Here is a 17471-nt window from a genome sequence, read left to right on the forward strand (position 1 = left end):
AATATAAAAAGTCATATACAGTAGCAGAATTCACTACTACTGTACAGTAGCCATTGCTGAGGTTCTCCATATATCATCACTGAACCCCAATTATTAGCATCATCTCATGATGGCAATAGTTGCGGGGCAGGACAGGATAAAATGTTTTATTATGAAAATAAACCTATTTTTTCTTAAATAAAAACATACAAATATTTTTTCTGTACTTTTTTATGATTACTTATTTTATTTTTATATACATTTATTTATTTTTGTATTCACTATGCAACTGTAAACGAAAGTCCGGGCTTCCAGCGCAGTACACTTGTGAATCATCTAAGCTGGGTCAGGCATGTGGAGAGGGCCAAGACTGTTCGGTGACAAAGAAAAAGCCCCTTTATCGCTGCTACCCAGTATTGCCAAGGAGCTAACTGTCACAAAAACAAAATTATTGTTGCAATAAACTGCAATCCAAAATCTTTATTATCATCTATTATTAATAAAAAAAAAGAGAAAATAGCCATAAAACTGACTACAATACAGGAGGCTACAGCTGCCAAGCCCTCTTACACTACTGTTGCTGACATTATACCTCAAGCATTTTGTGCAGCTGGCAGGTGCTCAACCTCACACAATATTTGCTGTGGCTGCATGGTACAGACTGGATTTTTTTTTATAAAGCATCATTTAGGTTCTCTAGTTACAAATTTTAACTTTCTTTACAATGATTTTGGAATATACAACGGTGAAGCCAAACATTTGAATAATGATTTGCAATTCATATAACTCTACTAAAGGCAATCATCATATAAATATTCCATTTCTCAAAACCTACAGAGAAATAAAATAGCCATATATGTCACAATCAGTAAAATTATTCATTTCTGCTTTATGAAGAATAGCACAGGGCACATCTAGCAAAAGGTGATTTGCAAAATCGCCATAATAATCTCCAAAAATAAACTCACTGGTTTCAGGCACACTGGGATGTCTGAAACCCAGCTAGAAAAAATAAACACTCCCATTCATTTCAATGGGCACAGAAATCCATGGAAACGTGTTGCTAATTAAAATGAATGGGATATTACTCCATTAAATAAAAATAAAAAAATTTCAAAATGTCAAAAAATAAATATTGCTATAGTATTACAAGACACAGTAATTTCTGGCGCCCAGGGCCTATTAAGACTCATGGAACTGCAAGTCCCAGCATGAACAATTCCACAATAGTTTTGCAATGCTTAGCCATTAATGTCACCATTTTTTTAACTTGAGGTGCCAGCTTGTGATTAGTTGAGATTTCTGTTTTCATATCTAAGGGCCATGCATTTTAATGGGCTTTCTGAGCTCTCTGAAAATGTATTGTCTATGCAAATTAAGATAAAAAATGCATTTTTTTTCCTTCGACCTCAACCCATTTACCAGCACTTACCACCATCCCCATACAAGGCCAGATTCAGAGTTGCATGCTTTGCCGATATTCACGCTAACGGATGAAGTTTTATCTTCTGCACATACGTCAGAGTTGCATAATGCATGCATCTTGATTGTTGCCACATGGAGCTGCATCACAGATTTGGATATAGGGTCTGTGGATTTCAGTGGGTGATCCTGGGAGGCAACAGGGGGTTGCCTCCCAGGAACTCCCTGTTGTAGATATGGATGTGTTGTAGGAGTGTCGCTGTTAGAGGCTGCAGGAGTGTCGCTGTTAGGCTGCATCCAAAAAGGCAAATTCGCTCACATAGGAGGCCATACTCAGATGGAGATATTTATCTGCCATAGGGCTGGTGCAAGTTTCAATAGTGTGCCCGATTGTTCACTAATGGTGCATTTAAAGATGCACCAAGCCAGAAATGCACCATTACAAGACTCTGCAAGTGGGCGTGTCAGTATTAAGAAAATCGTCCGCAGCATTAGCATAAGACACAGGTGTGGCTGCGTTACCTTTTGCTTTCGACTCTGAATCAGGCCCACAGAGTGAAATGAAGCAAGTTATCAAGCAGCGAAAAGTGTAAGGGGTATATTTACTAAAGTGCAGGCTTTTAGAAGTGGAGATGTTGCCCATAGCAACCAATCAGATTCTACTTATCATTTATCTAGCACCTTCTAGAATATAATAGCTAGAATCAGATTGGTTGCTATGGGTAACATCTCCACTTCTAAAAACCAGCACTTTAGTAAATATACCTCTAAGTGTTCACTGCTACGTAACACCCCTTCCATATATACCATGGCCACACTAATAATGGGGGTGCTCACCTACGCACCCTCACAGCTGGTTCCTATGCATGGACTTATATAAACTTGTCTTTACACCACATGTAAATCTGCATAAAATTGAGGCTGGACCTATTTTAAATACTGAGTACAACTTTGTGTATTATGTTTCTAACAATACAATTATAACTCTGTCCATGACTAGTGAACTGTGGTGATTCTAATAAAGCATTAACATTCCATGCAGGGTGCTTATGAAACAGTTTCAATACATTGAGCAGCATTTGATATTACAATACTTCAGAAACACACAGACGCACATTAATAAAAAGTAAAAATTTATCTAACTGAAAAAGATGGTGTATCATTGTGCAATACATACATTCTCAGTTAAACAATAATTCAATAAATTATGCTACTTTACAGAATACTACTTAGCTGGAGCTTGATAGCATCCCAATCACCACCCTCACCCCATCACAGAACCCACCCCGATGCCCAATTCAGCTGGATCCAAAGAACTCTAATAACCAGCTACGCGTTCTTCTCTCCTCCTAATTTAAGTAAATGAGAATGGGAAGTTCAACTGGGACCACCGTACAGTACAGAATGCTGAAAAAAAATCCAGGCTTGCAGGAACGTTGAAGCTACTGCTGGATCCTTTGAGCGACCTCTCAGATCATGAATAATGACAGACCCCATGGAAATAGTATTCTGTTTTATCATAGAACTTATTTAACGCAACTGAAAAACTACATTTGGAGTTGGGTTATGGTTTGAAAATATTAAAAACTGATCTAGTTGTCTGTTAACAATTTGTAGAACACTTGACTATACCAATAGAATGCATATATCAGCTTTTGCTTAGAATAGGAGTTCTTGACCTCAGGGTTGGGACCCAAAACATGGGCCACTACACTCACTAATCACTAGTTATGTTTTATATTATTATTTTGTACAAATTTTCAATATCTTTTTTTTATTATGTGCAAAAATAGTATGCTTCACATATTGATAAAAATAAAAAAGAAGTACATTATTGGATCATTATCAGTAATTATTACTGATTAAAACTAAAGTATGGTGCTCAAATTTATTAACATTCATAATCTGGTTCTCAGCAGAAAATGGATAATAACTTCTGGAATACAATATATCCAGTGTGTTCATCTTGTCTTGTACACATATACCAATCCTCTTCATAGATCTAACCATGCTGACTACCATCTTGGCCATGTTTTCTAAGAGCAACCTTACTAGTAATGTAAAGTCTATATGTTAAAGCACTTTCTAGCTCCTGAGTGTTGTCAATGCACTGTACACAAAACTTTGGTCTAGCTTCTTTGGAAACATTTGGATTCTCTGCTGCTTACAAACTGGTCATAGTTTTTATCCATGGTATAAAGGCAGACACTTTTGTATATACTCCTGGAGAGTCTTTAACTCCACAACCATAACCCCAAGAGGTTACTCCAAAAACTACCCAGTTTCCCCCATTACGTTCACACACCAGAGGACCACCACTGTCTCCTTGACAGCTGTCTACATGCTTTTGGTTATGCGGACTTCCTGCACAAAGCATCCTCCCTGTAAAACGACTCCTGTACCGCTCTTCACAGATTCTCTTGGGTAATAATGTCACTGCAGCTTGTTGCAAAGTCCTTGAATATGCTCGACCTAAAGGCAAATGCATCAAATACAAACAAATTAATATTCACATATTTTTGTAAATATGCTAATTATCTTGGAGATAAGCTGGCTAGTCTAGTAATGTTATTTTATGGATTTCAGTCCCAGCAGGAGGTCAAAGAGGACAGAGTAGAAAAACATTTGGCAAAGAAGAGCTGTCAGTGACTGATGTACAGCGGGCATGTCTTCAACAAACACTACAGTAGTATGATTGACAGCTCTGCTTACAAGGAGATTTAACAGTGGCTAATATCCATCCACGGGCTATGCAATGAGAGATATTTAGTTTCTTTATTATTTTTTTTTCTTTTTCATCTCCAGCTGGCAATACTTTGATGAGTAGCCCATTAAAGACTTATCATCTTTGCTCTAAGTCATCAAATTGCCATGTATTGTTCCATATGCAGAGCTCAAGATGTTACCAATTGTTCATTCTTTCAAGGTTAATGTGATAATTTCATATAGACCAACAAACAATCAGCATATATTGCTTTATATACAGAAGTAAAACGTTACAACACACTCCTGTAGCAGATGACTCTATTTTATTCATTTATTTTATATTTTCCAGTTTTGTCTACAAACACCTATCCTCAAATCACTCCAAATAGCCCCATTTAGGGTGCCACAGACTTTGCAACTAATGTGCGCAATGTGTTTTTCAGAAAAGATGCATCTTAGTTGCTTCACTAATGCAACAAAATGACAATGCATAGATACTCTGTACACTGGCCCTGGCACTGCATACGCTTCTGTGTGTGACTCAGGTACTAATCTGTGTAAAAAGGCAAAAAACAGCAGCAGCAGGATCTTCCCTCCACAGGCCCGCACACAGCAGCATGTGCTGGGCAGGGGTAGGTCCAGGGAGATTGGAGAGAAGTGATATGGGGATCCACCACTGATGAGTGGTATTATAGGAACCCTGTTTTTTTATGTAAGGGTGCAAATTTATTAAACAGTGGATTTGTATGAAGTATGCAAACAATCACACATTGGATGTGTTTGTTAGAGCCAATACCCTGTATTTAATTTCCTAAAATTTGAAAGCTGAAATGCATCCATTGTGTGACAATTTACAAAGTCCCAAATTACATACAGTTTACAGAAAGCCACATGTGGTGTACAGCAAATCACTCATTTTCATACTAAACCTTAAGCTTCAAATGAAAAACCATAATGGCCTTTGAATAACATATTTTTAAAGGGGTTGGGTACGGGATGCCGGCGCTCGGGTTCTCAGCATTCAGACTCCCGAAGGAGTTAGGATATATCCTAGCCCTCCCTTTCTCCCTACCCCTAACCTTAACCCTCCCTCCCTGGTGCCTAAACCTAACCATCCCTTGGTGCCTAAACCTAACCACCCACTCCCCGCTTCCTAAACCTAGCCCTCCCCCTTAGTGCTTAACCCTGACCCCCCAAGTAACTAACCCTAACCTCTATCCCTCCCCCTAACCCTGCTATTTACCTTCGGGATCCCGGCGTTGGCATTCTGAGCGCCAGAATCCCATCCCTTAACCGCATTCCTTTTAATGGTCTACATTGTGTATCTTAGACTGTAAGGTTGAAGAATTTAAAGTGATTCTGGCAACATAAATGAGCTCTGACAAAGACTACCAAAAGGAGGAAGAAAGAAAACATGTCTACAGGGAGATGTATCAAACCTTGTAAATAGAACAGGTGGAGAATTTGCCAGAAGCAACCAATCAAGTTCTATCAATTTAAAAACTGTACTAGATAAATGAAAGATAATAGCTGATTAGTTCCTATGGGCAACTTATCCACATGTCCACTATATAAAAGATCTGATACATATCCTCTTATGTGAGAGAAACAATTTTCCTATTGCATCTTTTTATTGCTCAAGCAGTTGTGCTGCATTTACTCTGGAGGATTCAGTTTGTTTTCTCACAGCATAAGATCTACCTGCAAACAAAAAAGCTCCCTCTATTGAGAATATATGCAGAAAAAATGTAATTTCGAATCTCAAATAAACATAAAAAATGATTACGCTTAATACAACAGCTATAGTATCCAGATTGACTCAAGAGAATACAGATTCTTTGTAGCAGAAATGTTTCTTTGTAATGATATCATAATGAAATGTCGTGCTATTTGAGCAATAAGATCTATCAGGACCATGTTTTAAATTTCTTTTTTGTACACTGCATGGTTTGCATTCTTTCCTTGTCCAAAAATTTGTATTGCATTTGCAGATCTGCCACTTTTAAAAATAGTGGCTTGACGTGTAGTTTGCCGTTTAATAAATCGCAGTTAAAAATACAAAACAAACTGTTTGGTTTAGTAAATATCCTCGCCAGGCTTTTGGCAATGGAGCATAAAGAGGGTCTACTGTAGGTACGGGATGTAGTTATGAGAACGGCGGCTGTATTGCCGCCAGTCTAAATCCCAACGGGGGAAGCACAAGAAGGGACTTAAGATAGGCGTCAAAATACCAACGCCTATCTTAATCCTGACACCGAAATCCAGAAGGACGGCTGCCTGAATGAGTTAAGGCCGGGGCGCCCTTAGCACTAGCTGTGGGGGGGATGGTTAGGTTTAGGCAGCATAGCGGTGATAGCCTTAGGTTTTGGGGGGGAGGTTAGGGTTAGGTACCACTGTAGGGATAGGCACTAAGGGGGGATGGTTAGGTTTGGGCACAAAGGCGGGGCACTTAGGTTTAGGCACTAACGGGGAAGGTTAGGGTGCCTGGTGGGGAGGGTTAGGGTTAGGCTACAAAAAGAGAGGGTTAGGGGAAGAATGGGGGAGGGTAAGTGTACTTACCCGACCCCTGTCAACATACCAACCATTGGGATGCCGTTGTCGGTATTTTGACAGTAGGTATCCTGACAGCCGTCATTACATACCGATTCCCTAGGTATGGGCCGTTGTTAGTTTTTCTTGAACTGCAGTGTTGTTAGTTGTGTAGAAGGCATCACATTGCAGAAATAAATTGGCTGGAGTTATTCATTATGGTGCCCCAGACATTATTAAAACTTTTATAGCAACTTACTCAATGTTAATCTTAAGCAGAGGAATATTGTTAGGGTGTGGTGTGACATGTCTGCATTCACAATGTTGACATTAATTTTGTGGACACCATAATAACAACATGGTCTAAATGTCAAAATGTAACCGCAGCCGAACCCTAACTACAGTCTAACCCTAACTACAGTCTAACCCTAACCGCAGCATCATTCATAATGTTGATATGTTCATGATGATGACATTTTGAACAGGTAGACATTTTGTCATTGTTAATATTGTGACTGGCAACTTTATGAAGATGTCAACATTTCAACCAAACATGTAGACTATCTGAATGTCTACATTCTGAGCATGTTGACATTACAGTGTCCACACTTTTAATTGTCGACATTCTGAATGTTGAAATTCTAACTACATCCCATATTGATACTGTATTCTAACTACATAACATAAACTGACATCTGAACATTTATGGCTAGTGTGTGAAATAAACCCTATTTTAATATGCATATGCTTACCTTTGATAAAAGGTGGGGAATTATTAATGTAGACAATAGATTTCTATACAAATGCTGGAATCATCTATTGATACAGTTATAGAATTAATAGCACGTTTCACCTGTGTCACCCCATCCTGTTATAAAACAGTTTTGTGCGGTTTTTTGTGGCCTTTCCCTTCTCAGAGGTAAGCAGGCTGGTAGGACATGGCTGCTGAGTGGAACACACTGGTCTGAAGGTCCATGTAGCCTTAACAGAGCAATGTCATAATCACTTCCATCTGGTTTGTAGTCTTTGTGTATTATGATCTTTTGGATTACCAAATCCTCTTCATACTCCTCTGGGACGAGTGTGTGATAATCCCCCACTCTTATCACGTAGTTGCGAGTGTTGTTACCATACCTAAAGAGTAACATAACAAGTTACAGCACTATGTTTTGCAGGAAAGCACTGTTCTTATTGTAGGTTTGGCCAATCTATTACAGGCTATTATACAGTATAAGGGTTAATGATTCTCTGACCTTATTCTTTACTTTAGCACTTTTTCACCTGTCCTCAGAACTCAATTTCTAAAACAGTGAAAAGCCAACTTAAGCTGCCTACTGTATGCCTGCCAATGGAGGACCAGCAAAGCCAAAGAGCTCTTGCTTATTCACAAACAGTGAGACAATTGGCGTTTTTTATAATGGGTGCACATGGACGCTGGGTTCAGAGGGGCCCAAACAGCACACCCTGCACCCATGTTTAATACTTACCACTCTGGTGTCCCTCGTCAGCACTACAGCAGCAATCACTGGGAAAATGGTGCTGCACAATTCCAGAGTCTACTTTACCACAGAAAGGAGGAGGCCCACACAGAGGCCCTGATTCAGAGCCGGATGCTCTGAAAGAGCATTCGCTCTGAATCAGGGCGTTTTTTTTTTTTTTGGAGCGGCCTCCTGGCCACTCGCATAGCTGTGGGTGACCACCCACAGCTATTGCAAGGGGCCAGGATGATGGTCGCGATGGTCAAGACCATCGCGACCATCGGGGCTTGGACGAGACCCTTGTGGTAGGGTCTCGTGGCTGCAAACCCCAGAGAGCTTCTAGCTCTAATAGAGCCGGAAGCTCTCCCACTGACATCACTGGTGGCCGCCCACAAAAGGCTTGGGAATGCCTCCATTTGTGAAGCCAACCCCCCACCACGCCTATAAAACGGGGCGAGCTGTCAATCCTTTTGTAGTGAGCCACGGAGCGAGAGAATTTCTCTCTCGCTCCAGGGCTTGCGCACACGCAGTGTGGCCGCTGCACGTGCGCAGAGCACACCATTGACCCGCTTGTGAGCACTCAAACGCTTGCGAGTGGGTCTAAATCAGGCCCAGAGTCTGCACACGGGCCCACTCTTATATTAAACAGCCTCTGCAGGAGTCATAAAGGGATACAGCATATAAAGTTTCTTCACAGTACCAAAGTCCTAACTAACAGATTATATCATGCACCTAGTTTTTCATCATTGCACCTGTGTTTTGGATATGCGCATAATTACACTGATTGCATTAGGAGATGAATTGCAAGCTTGTGAGCAGAGCCCTCTCACTTATCTGTTTGTTTATTAATGCCCAGCATCATTTTATTACCCTTTTGTTTCCAATTGCATATGAAAATGAATGAAAAAAAATCAGATTTTGTTTTGTGGGACAGGAGGTGGGGACTGCGATTTCTGTAGGCAGGAAGACTGCACTGACTTTTAGCCACACAAAGCAGATAGCTTTCTACACCACTGTGTAAATTACCCACTAATTTGCACATAACACGGTAGACAACAACTAAACCACAACTAAAAATTGTGACCCTTGATATAAAGGAAGCACCACTGTTCCCTTGATGTCAGGATATATTTGTTAACTAATTACAGACATTGCACAATATGTCTGAAGCACGTCAGCAATGTCAGACTGGCCCACAGGGGTGCAGTGGAAATCCCTAGTAAGCTCCACTACATGTGGGCCCTCCCCCTAATCTAGGGGCCATCCTTGGCTTGGGCTGTAGATCAGACCTGGCAGCCCGCCCTGTGCACGCGCCTTAGGGCATGCCGCAAGTCACAGAGGCCTGTCCTTGCTGCACGCCTACTTCACTTGATACGGTCAACCAGAGTGCACTGGCCCATCACTGCTACCAACTCTTCCATCTCCCTGTGCTCACATAGTGAATCCGGCTGCGATGAGTGGAGGGTGGGGGCACTTCCATCCTCCTCGAGCTGGTCCTGAGGCCATCGGCCCTTCAGGCATTTGCCAGATGTGCCAGATAGCCAAATCGACCCTGTCTAGGGGTCAGGTCCCACATTGTGCATTAGATTTATACATTGTTACAGTATTAGTCGGTTAGTTGCCTGGTGGAACAGGACCATGGATGGATATTAGTTCTTAGTGCCTTATTCAGCAGAGGTCGGGAATCTGCGCAGGTGCTGGACTGGGACTATGCAGTGATTGACAGTCTGCTGCCGTTTGTGGGCAGGAGGGGCCGGCGACGGCATCCGTTTCCCAAAATGGTGGCGTGCAGCTGCCACTAAGGGGAGGAGAAAAAGGCCAGGATCTCTGTCGGCTGACAGAGATTTCCTGGCCTCTTTATTGTATCTGCAGCAGCCGGCTTGCGTGACTCCATGGGTCATTCAGCCAGCCGATGTGATCCCAAATTATCCGATGCTGTGCCTCTTGCTGCATTAACATAATTGGAAGGACGGAATTGCAAAGCTGCTTGCATGCGGCTTTGTAATTCCGTTCACTACTGAATCACCTGGAAGGCGGCGACCTCTTAGCTCTTTTGCATGGGCGCTGCCCATCCAGGACTTCCTCGGCATCTTCTATTTTTGGGAGCTCTTCCTCGCTCCTCCTCCGCAGTGTTTTGAATTATCAAAATGGCACCCGGATGCCAATTTTAAAATGGGTAAAATGGGGGGGTGGAACAATGACACAGCAAGCCGTGATTGGATCGCTGCGGCCATTTTGAATTTTAAAAATGCAGCGTTCAAAATGGCGCCAAAGCATGCCTGCTGCTGAACTCTGCATTTATGGTAGACGGGGAGTGAATCCTTCAGGATCTAGGACCACTGACACTGCCGCCATGCCTGCTACATCCCACCACCACTGCCATGCCCTCAGCCACCTTCCGACACTATGTGCTCCACCTCCTCCCATCACTGCCACTGCCAGCATGCCCTCCACCACGCAATCCGCCGCTTCCTGCCACCACCATCACATGCCAAGGTAGATGCGAGGAAAATTGGCCATCTTGCGACTCTCAAGTGAAGCCACTTTGAGTACGTCCCCTGTAAGTGGCTACTTGACATGCGTAACAAATTGATATTCCCTATCTACAAACTGGAACATAATTTGGCTAATTATTAAAAAACTGTAACTTTCTCAAAAACCTTAACCCTAAAAGGCCCTACACTGGAACAAGATCTATCCAACAAAACAAACCTGTATCCTAAATCGTCCTCTACCCTGAGTTATTCCCAAAGATACCTCAAAAAGGCTAAAAAGTGACAGTTTTAACCAAACAGGAAGTGGAAGACAAACACTGTCATTTTCAACTTTAGATTAGTCCAAGTTTCTCATATTTATTTATTTTTTGGCATGCAGCAATGAGCAGCGGCTCTACGTGTCCATGCCAAATTTCAGCTCATTACGTATAATAACTTTTCAGCTGTAGTCCCTCGAACACCATGCCCGCTTCTCACAAAATCCCTATGAAAGAATTCTGTTTATTTGATTCAGTCCTTATAATATATGTGTGCTGGTGTATGCTTCTCCATAGAGCACCCGCTCACATTAAGCCCCCCCACACACACACACGCACATACATTCCTTGCTGGATCTGTAGAATCTGCTACATTTTGTACCTACTGAATTAACCCTGTGTTACCCTGCAGCTTAATTCTACCTGGTTAATAAACCATCCCTGGTTAAGTCACTCATCGTGTGAAGTGGCCTCCATTACACACTGCTTGAACCTATATCAACACCTATAGGATCTGTCAAGAGTAAAATGATAAGTGAACTGCAAGAGACCAATAAACACTCCTAAAAATGTGCACTCTTCAAACCAATTTCATTTTTAATAATGTAATTCTGTACAAAACTAGGCAACTCCAACAATGAATGCCATTACACCCAACCCATCCTAATGGCAGGCAAAAACATCTGCTCCTTGACATGCGGCCATTTGCTCTGTACATGTGTTGGCCAAGATCTTTGAGCACTTGTGCAAATCAAAGTGCACAGCACCTAATTGGAGGATTTTGCACTGAGGCTCAGCCGTTTGGAGCATTGTAAATGAGTTCTCCTGTATTTGCGCCCATTTCTCTAGTTCTGACATTATCAGTATACCTTGCTTTAGCTGCACATGTTAAAACTGCAATAAAAAGAAAATTGCCATTAAATAAATATTATATCATAATCTGACCTTGCACTGCCTTCTACCCCAAAACTAGCACCCTTCATATTGGGAAAACATTACTCTTACAAATACCCTCAGAATGTTAAAGTTATTGATGTAGAATGTAATGGACAATAAAAAAAAAAGACATAAATGCCAAGTTAATCATTTATAGATTTACAATAATGTTATTGTATTTTATGATGCAATCCCCAAATTAATCATACAAGTTTTAGATTCCAGAAGGCAACAAGTTAGGACAGTGTTTGTAACACATTCACGGACATGATATTCAGGAAAGTGATATAATTTATGGAATGCCAACTACTTCCTGTCACTGGAGGATATCTCACTATGAACTAAATCTCTGCCAGGGCTTCATGCCAGCGTGGGTGGTTTACGTATGTGAAATAGGATGATTTAGCAAAAGCTTTGACTTGATGCCAAGAAATAAACTTGAAAAAAATGATGGTGCTGTACCATGGAAGTTAAAAGTTTAACCAATGCACGTTCCCGAAAAGCAACATATTAACATTTATCTATTATTTTCATTTATTAACATTAATAATTTATTACAGTGTTTGTTAGTTAAATAAATAAAGGTGTTGTTTTGAAAGCAATATTTTTAAAACAATGATGAGCTCATTTCAAATGATGTGCAAGAACCTTTTGTAAAATGTACCTGAGTACTGTATACTTTGTATAGCTCTCAGATGCCACTATTTACTAGGATACTGTTTCTCCAAACTTTCACAATTTACTAGGAGTTGAAGAGTACCAATTTGGGGACGACTGTCCCACCATGACGATTAATAGGACTTAGTCCCAGTTTAGGTACAGTTGGGAGCTATGTACCACCTATGTATGCTATTCCAATGCTATGCAGCTTTGAAGTAGACATCATGGCTGGCATACGAGTTAGGATTGCTGCCTCACAGTCCAGGGGTCAAATTCTCACTCCTGGTAAATCGTTTTTAAGTTTGTTTGTTCTCAATGTATTTACATGGGGTTCCTCCAGGTGCTCCGGTTTCCTCACACTCCAAAAACATAGGTTAAATGGCTGCTGATAAATAAATTAACCTTAGTATCTATGTGTCCCCATGTGATAGGGAATGTATAGTGTAAGCTCCACTAGGGCAGGGACTGATGTGAACAGGGCCGGATTAAGGGGGGGGGGGGGCGACAGGGGCGGTCGTCCCTGCGCCGCCACTCACAGAGGGGCACCCCACATCACATCACCCGTACTTGCAGGGCAACCTAACGATATTGTCAGGTTCTGCAAGTACAGGAATGAGGGAGGTTGCCGTCACTGAATGATAGCATTAACGGTAATGTTCAGTGTGTATGCTCAATGTTGTTAACCACATTGGGCCCGGCAGTGCAGGGGAATCACTTAACAATATAACTCATGGAGCATATCGTTAAGTGTGTATGCGGTTTAAGCTTGACCATACCTAGAAGTTGCTCAGTGGATTCAGTCGAGGGAAGACTGAGGCAGACCAGTCAGGCTGCATGTGAAATCAGTCCAAATAGGACTGAGGCAGCCAAAGAGCCCAGTGTGCCTGGAGGCCAGTGGGGGCTAGAATGCCATGTCCAGACCTGCAGTCAAGCAGAAAGGACCGCCAATCTCTAAAACTGTGTGTGTGACTATGTGGAAGTCAGGCCAGGAGGCCAGTGTCCCAACCTGCCAAGCAGGGAGGACCACAAGAGAGACTTTGTGTGAATGCCAGGAGGCCATGTTTATACCTGTAAGACACAGGACTGGAATTACAGACTGTGTTACATTTGCATACTAGCTGCCCATTATAGTCAGGGTTCAAGCAATGAGGTAGTGCCCAGCATGAGGGGTTAGGTTGTTTATTATTTGTTCCTGAAATGCTGAAAGTAAAGCAACATTTATTTTCATTTAAACCTGAAGAGCTGCGTGTGGATCTTTATTATGCAGCTACTCATTGCACCACTGACCTCTCTACTGAGCTAATTACCGCAGATATATCACAATAGGTATCTGTTGATAAATAAATAATAAGTGGTGTTTTTGGTGAGGAAAGCAGGAGGTCTAGTACTTTGGAAACACTAGGCATGCCCCGTGCTGTGACAAGCCCTTTAACAAGCTAAGTGCCTGATTCAGAGATTTACGCTAGTGTAATCGCAACTGCATTCTCTCATGGATCGCAGTTGCTAAAATATGCTAATGCCTTCCAATGCACAGCCGAGCATAGGGACACCCACTGCTGCCTTCTCATTTCTGTCCGAAGACGTGCAACAGCACAAACATCGGTTCCATTGACACACATTGAGCAGCATGTAAGTCACGTATTACCAGCCGCAAACATTGCAGTTCTCCTGACACAGAGCTCTCATGCTAAGAAGATGATGGCAATGGCTAATTTATGCACGCCCATAAAAAGGCGCTTAAATGGTCCGACGCGCCTGTGTTTTTCTAGCCATCTGCCCCCAGTTACCACCCTCAAACCATGACTGCCTGTCAGTCACTTTGCGAGTGGTTCCACTGTACGAGCGTATTCGCAATGCAATCACTGAGCATGCGCATTACGGCTTTCACGCATGGACATTTGCAAACAATCGCTCTATCTACAAAAATATCTGAATCGGGCCCTGAGGTCATATCTCATTTCAGCCATGTTCTGATTGTGAATTCACCAATGTCAAACCCAATGATCCTATCTCCTTAGTCTAAAGCTGGCCACACACATGACGTTGTGCTGATGATCAGCCGATGTGTACAATTTGCAGTGAACTCTCCGCGAGAGTTCCCCGGCAGTTGTGAGCACGATTTTGTCCAAAATACTGCCAAATTGACTTCCAATCTCATGATCCATCGGATCGTACGAATCATGAGTTTCATCTTGACTTTCCCAAAACAAGAGAAGAGGCTCTTCATGATTGGTGGGAAATGTAAATAATAATAACAAAGGGAGGGGCTAGGCAGTGTGTATAAAAAGCAGCCACCATTTTAACCCTGTGCACATTCTGCTCTGCTACTAGTGAGGCTAGGTTTATACAAGCTGAAACCTGTACATTGCTACTGTACTCTGCTTTGTATTTGGCTTTTACCTTTTACAAAGTGTCTTCTACCTGCAAGTGTGTGCAACTGCATTCTATCCTGTTCCTGAATTCTGTGCTGATGCATCCCTATCAGTATAAAGTGTTGGTCGCCCAAGCGGGGGTCCAGTTGATCCAGGAAAGGGCCCAGCGAAGGAGAAGAACATGCTGGACCAAAGAGTGGCTGCAGTAAAGGGATACCCGCTCTCACATGTCCCTTCTGATGGAGATCAAGGACAATAACCCGGACGACTACCGCAACTACCTGCGCATGGATGACGCCACTTTCCAGGAGTTGCTGACTATGGTGACCCCCCACATCCGGAGGCAAGAAACAAGGTGGTGGAGGGCAATCCCTGCTGAAGAGAGGCTGGTGGCTAACCTGAGGTACCTGGCTACAGGAAGGTCATTTGAAGACCTGAAGTTTGGGACCCTCATCTCACCTCAGTCCTTGGGCGTCATCATTCCAGAGACCTGCAAGGCTGTCGTTAAAGTGTTGCAGTACCATTATTGCAAGGTAAGAAAAAAAACACACAACACATTTGTTTCTTGTGAAAGAAAAAAAGTTTTTTATTTTTTTTGTATTTTTTTTTTATTCAACTCTTTATCATAACTGTGACAGCCAATAATCCAGCATTAACAAGACTGTGCTGCATAGCAGTCATGAACATTTTAGTTGCAAGAACATTACACCACATAATTTTAAATATATTACATAAACATGTGTATAAACAGTACAACACAGCATTATCACGAAATTTTATCAATCCCAATAGGTAGGCTGCTGTATGTTGTACTGGGGTCCAGACACCTGATTGAACAGGCCAATACACACATGGTACATGTATAGATTGTGGCCCCGGCTTCCAGCAATCTATACTTGCGCCATGTGTGTAGTGACCTTGTCCAATTAGTGTCATCCCAACCATAAAGCATACAGCCTCCACCTATTGAGAGTGATGAAATTTGGTGATAGTACAGAAGAAGAAAAAAAAAATTAAGAGTAACGCTGCAAATCCTCCTCTGACTCCAGCAGAGCATTGTAAACGGTCCTGTTTGTGGTTGGGGTGCTGGGCGGGGGAGTAATCGCCAAATGGGCTGGGGGGGTCTGACATAGGCATTTGGAGCAGGGGAATAAAGCATAGGGCCAGTAATATAGGTGGAGTTGTGCAAATTACTATTGAGGGATCGAATGAGAAGCTCATAGATGAGCCTATGGAAATTTTTGGAAGTTGTCGCATCCATTTTTCTCATCTGACTATTCATGTGAGCAGTAAAGTCATCAATATCATCAGGGGCTTTTTGAAGGATGCTTTCTACTTTTTGTAGAAACAACTCCTCCTGTTCTGTGTGCTTTTGCTTTTTTGTTTGGTTTTTTTGTTTTTTTGGGGGTGGTACTGAGGAGAATGATGCTCCTGGTTCAATGGGTGTGGTAATTGTGGTGACGTTTTCCACCTCGCTGTCCCCAATCAAAGTTAGGTCCAGCGTGGTGGACAAATCAGGGAGTCTATATAGGAAAAAAATAAAAAAAAAATAATAAATTCATATTTTTCTAAAAACTTATTTTCTATTTTTCCAGTTTCCTAACACCATGGAAGAGTGGAAGAGCATCGCTGAAGAGTTTGAACAACGTTGGAATTTCCCTAACTGCGGAGGAGCCATCTATGGAAAACACATTCGCATCAACCCACCTGCCAACACCGGATCATATTACTACTAGTACAAAGGCTTCTTCAGTTTCGTTCTCATGGCAGTGGTGAATGCCAACTATGAATTTTTGTTTGTGGGTGTCGGCAATAATGGCCGTGCTTCAGATGGTGGGTCCTTCAAACAGACTACTTTCTACCAGAGATTAACCAACAAAACCCTCCACTTGCCATCACTGGACGAGACAAAGCACGGCCTAAATTACGTTTTCGTCGCAGACGAGGCTTTTGCATTACATGAACATGTGATTAAGCCATCTGCACAGAGGGCCCTGACCAGAGAGAAGAGGATCTACAACTATCGTCTATCCCGGGAACGGCGCATTTTGGAAAATGCATTTGGAATATTCAGCAACCGGTTCCGCATTTTCCACACCACCATAAACCTACGTGTGGAGAAGATAGACTGGGCCGTGATGGCGTGCTGTGTGCTGCATAACGTTCTGTGAAGGAAAACTACCCAACGAGGACCAGTCCCAGCTAGGCCAGAAGATGTAGGAGCTCTGGAGGACATTGCCCAGTTTACATCAATGTCTGCACCAACAAATGCAACAACATCAACAGCACGTGCCAAAGAAGTGAGGGAGGAGTATATGGCCTATTTCAACGGACCAAGTGCGGTGCCATGGCAGGAGGGCTGTCTGTAAGATAAATGACTGTAATGGATTTTGGTTTATGAACTGTGGGCCTGATTCAGACCCGCTCGCGAGCGCATAGGCCTCGCAAGTGGGTCGATGTTTGGCCCCTGTACATGCGCCACCTCCGGCGTACGCCTGCCATTTGTGGGCAGCCCTACTGACATCACTCGTGAAGTCAGTAGTGGACTTCCTGCTCTATTAGAGCAGGAAGTCCACTCGGGCTTGCGGGAGCCGAGACCCTCCTGCAGGGTCTCGCCACAAACTCGATGGTCACGAT

At 42.4% G+C, this 17471-nt stretch overlaps 1 protein-coding gene across 1 annotated transcript in view; it reads right to left on the minus strand.

The window, feature by feature from the left end:
- Positions 1-2571: 2571 nt before the first annotated feature.
- PRSS12 (serine protease 12) overlaps positions 2572-17471 on the minus strand; it is a 249084-nt gene continuing 234184 nt past the window's right edge. The window contains exons 12-13 of the mRNA XM_088452245.1: positions 7490-7770; positions 2572-3873 (exon numbers count right to left, since the gene is read on the minus strand). Coding sequence (XP_088308371.1) covers positions 3566-3873; positions 7490-7770 — 589 coding nt within the window. The 3' untranslated portion in view covers positions 2572-3565. The remainder of the gene's footprint in view (positions 3874-7489; positions 7771-17471) is intronic.

This window comes from Taudactylus pleione, unplaced genomic scaffold (assembly GCF_031769625.1).
Source record: "Taudactylus pleione unplaced genomic scaffold, aTauple2 ptg000036l, whole genome shotgun sequence".
Taxonomy (NCBI): domain Eukaryota; kingdom Metazoa; phylum Chordata; class Amphibia; order Anura; family Myobatrachidae; genus Taudactylus; species Taudactylus pleione.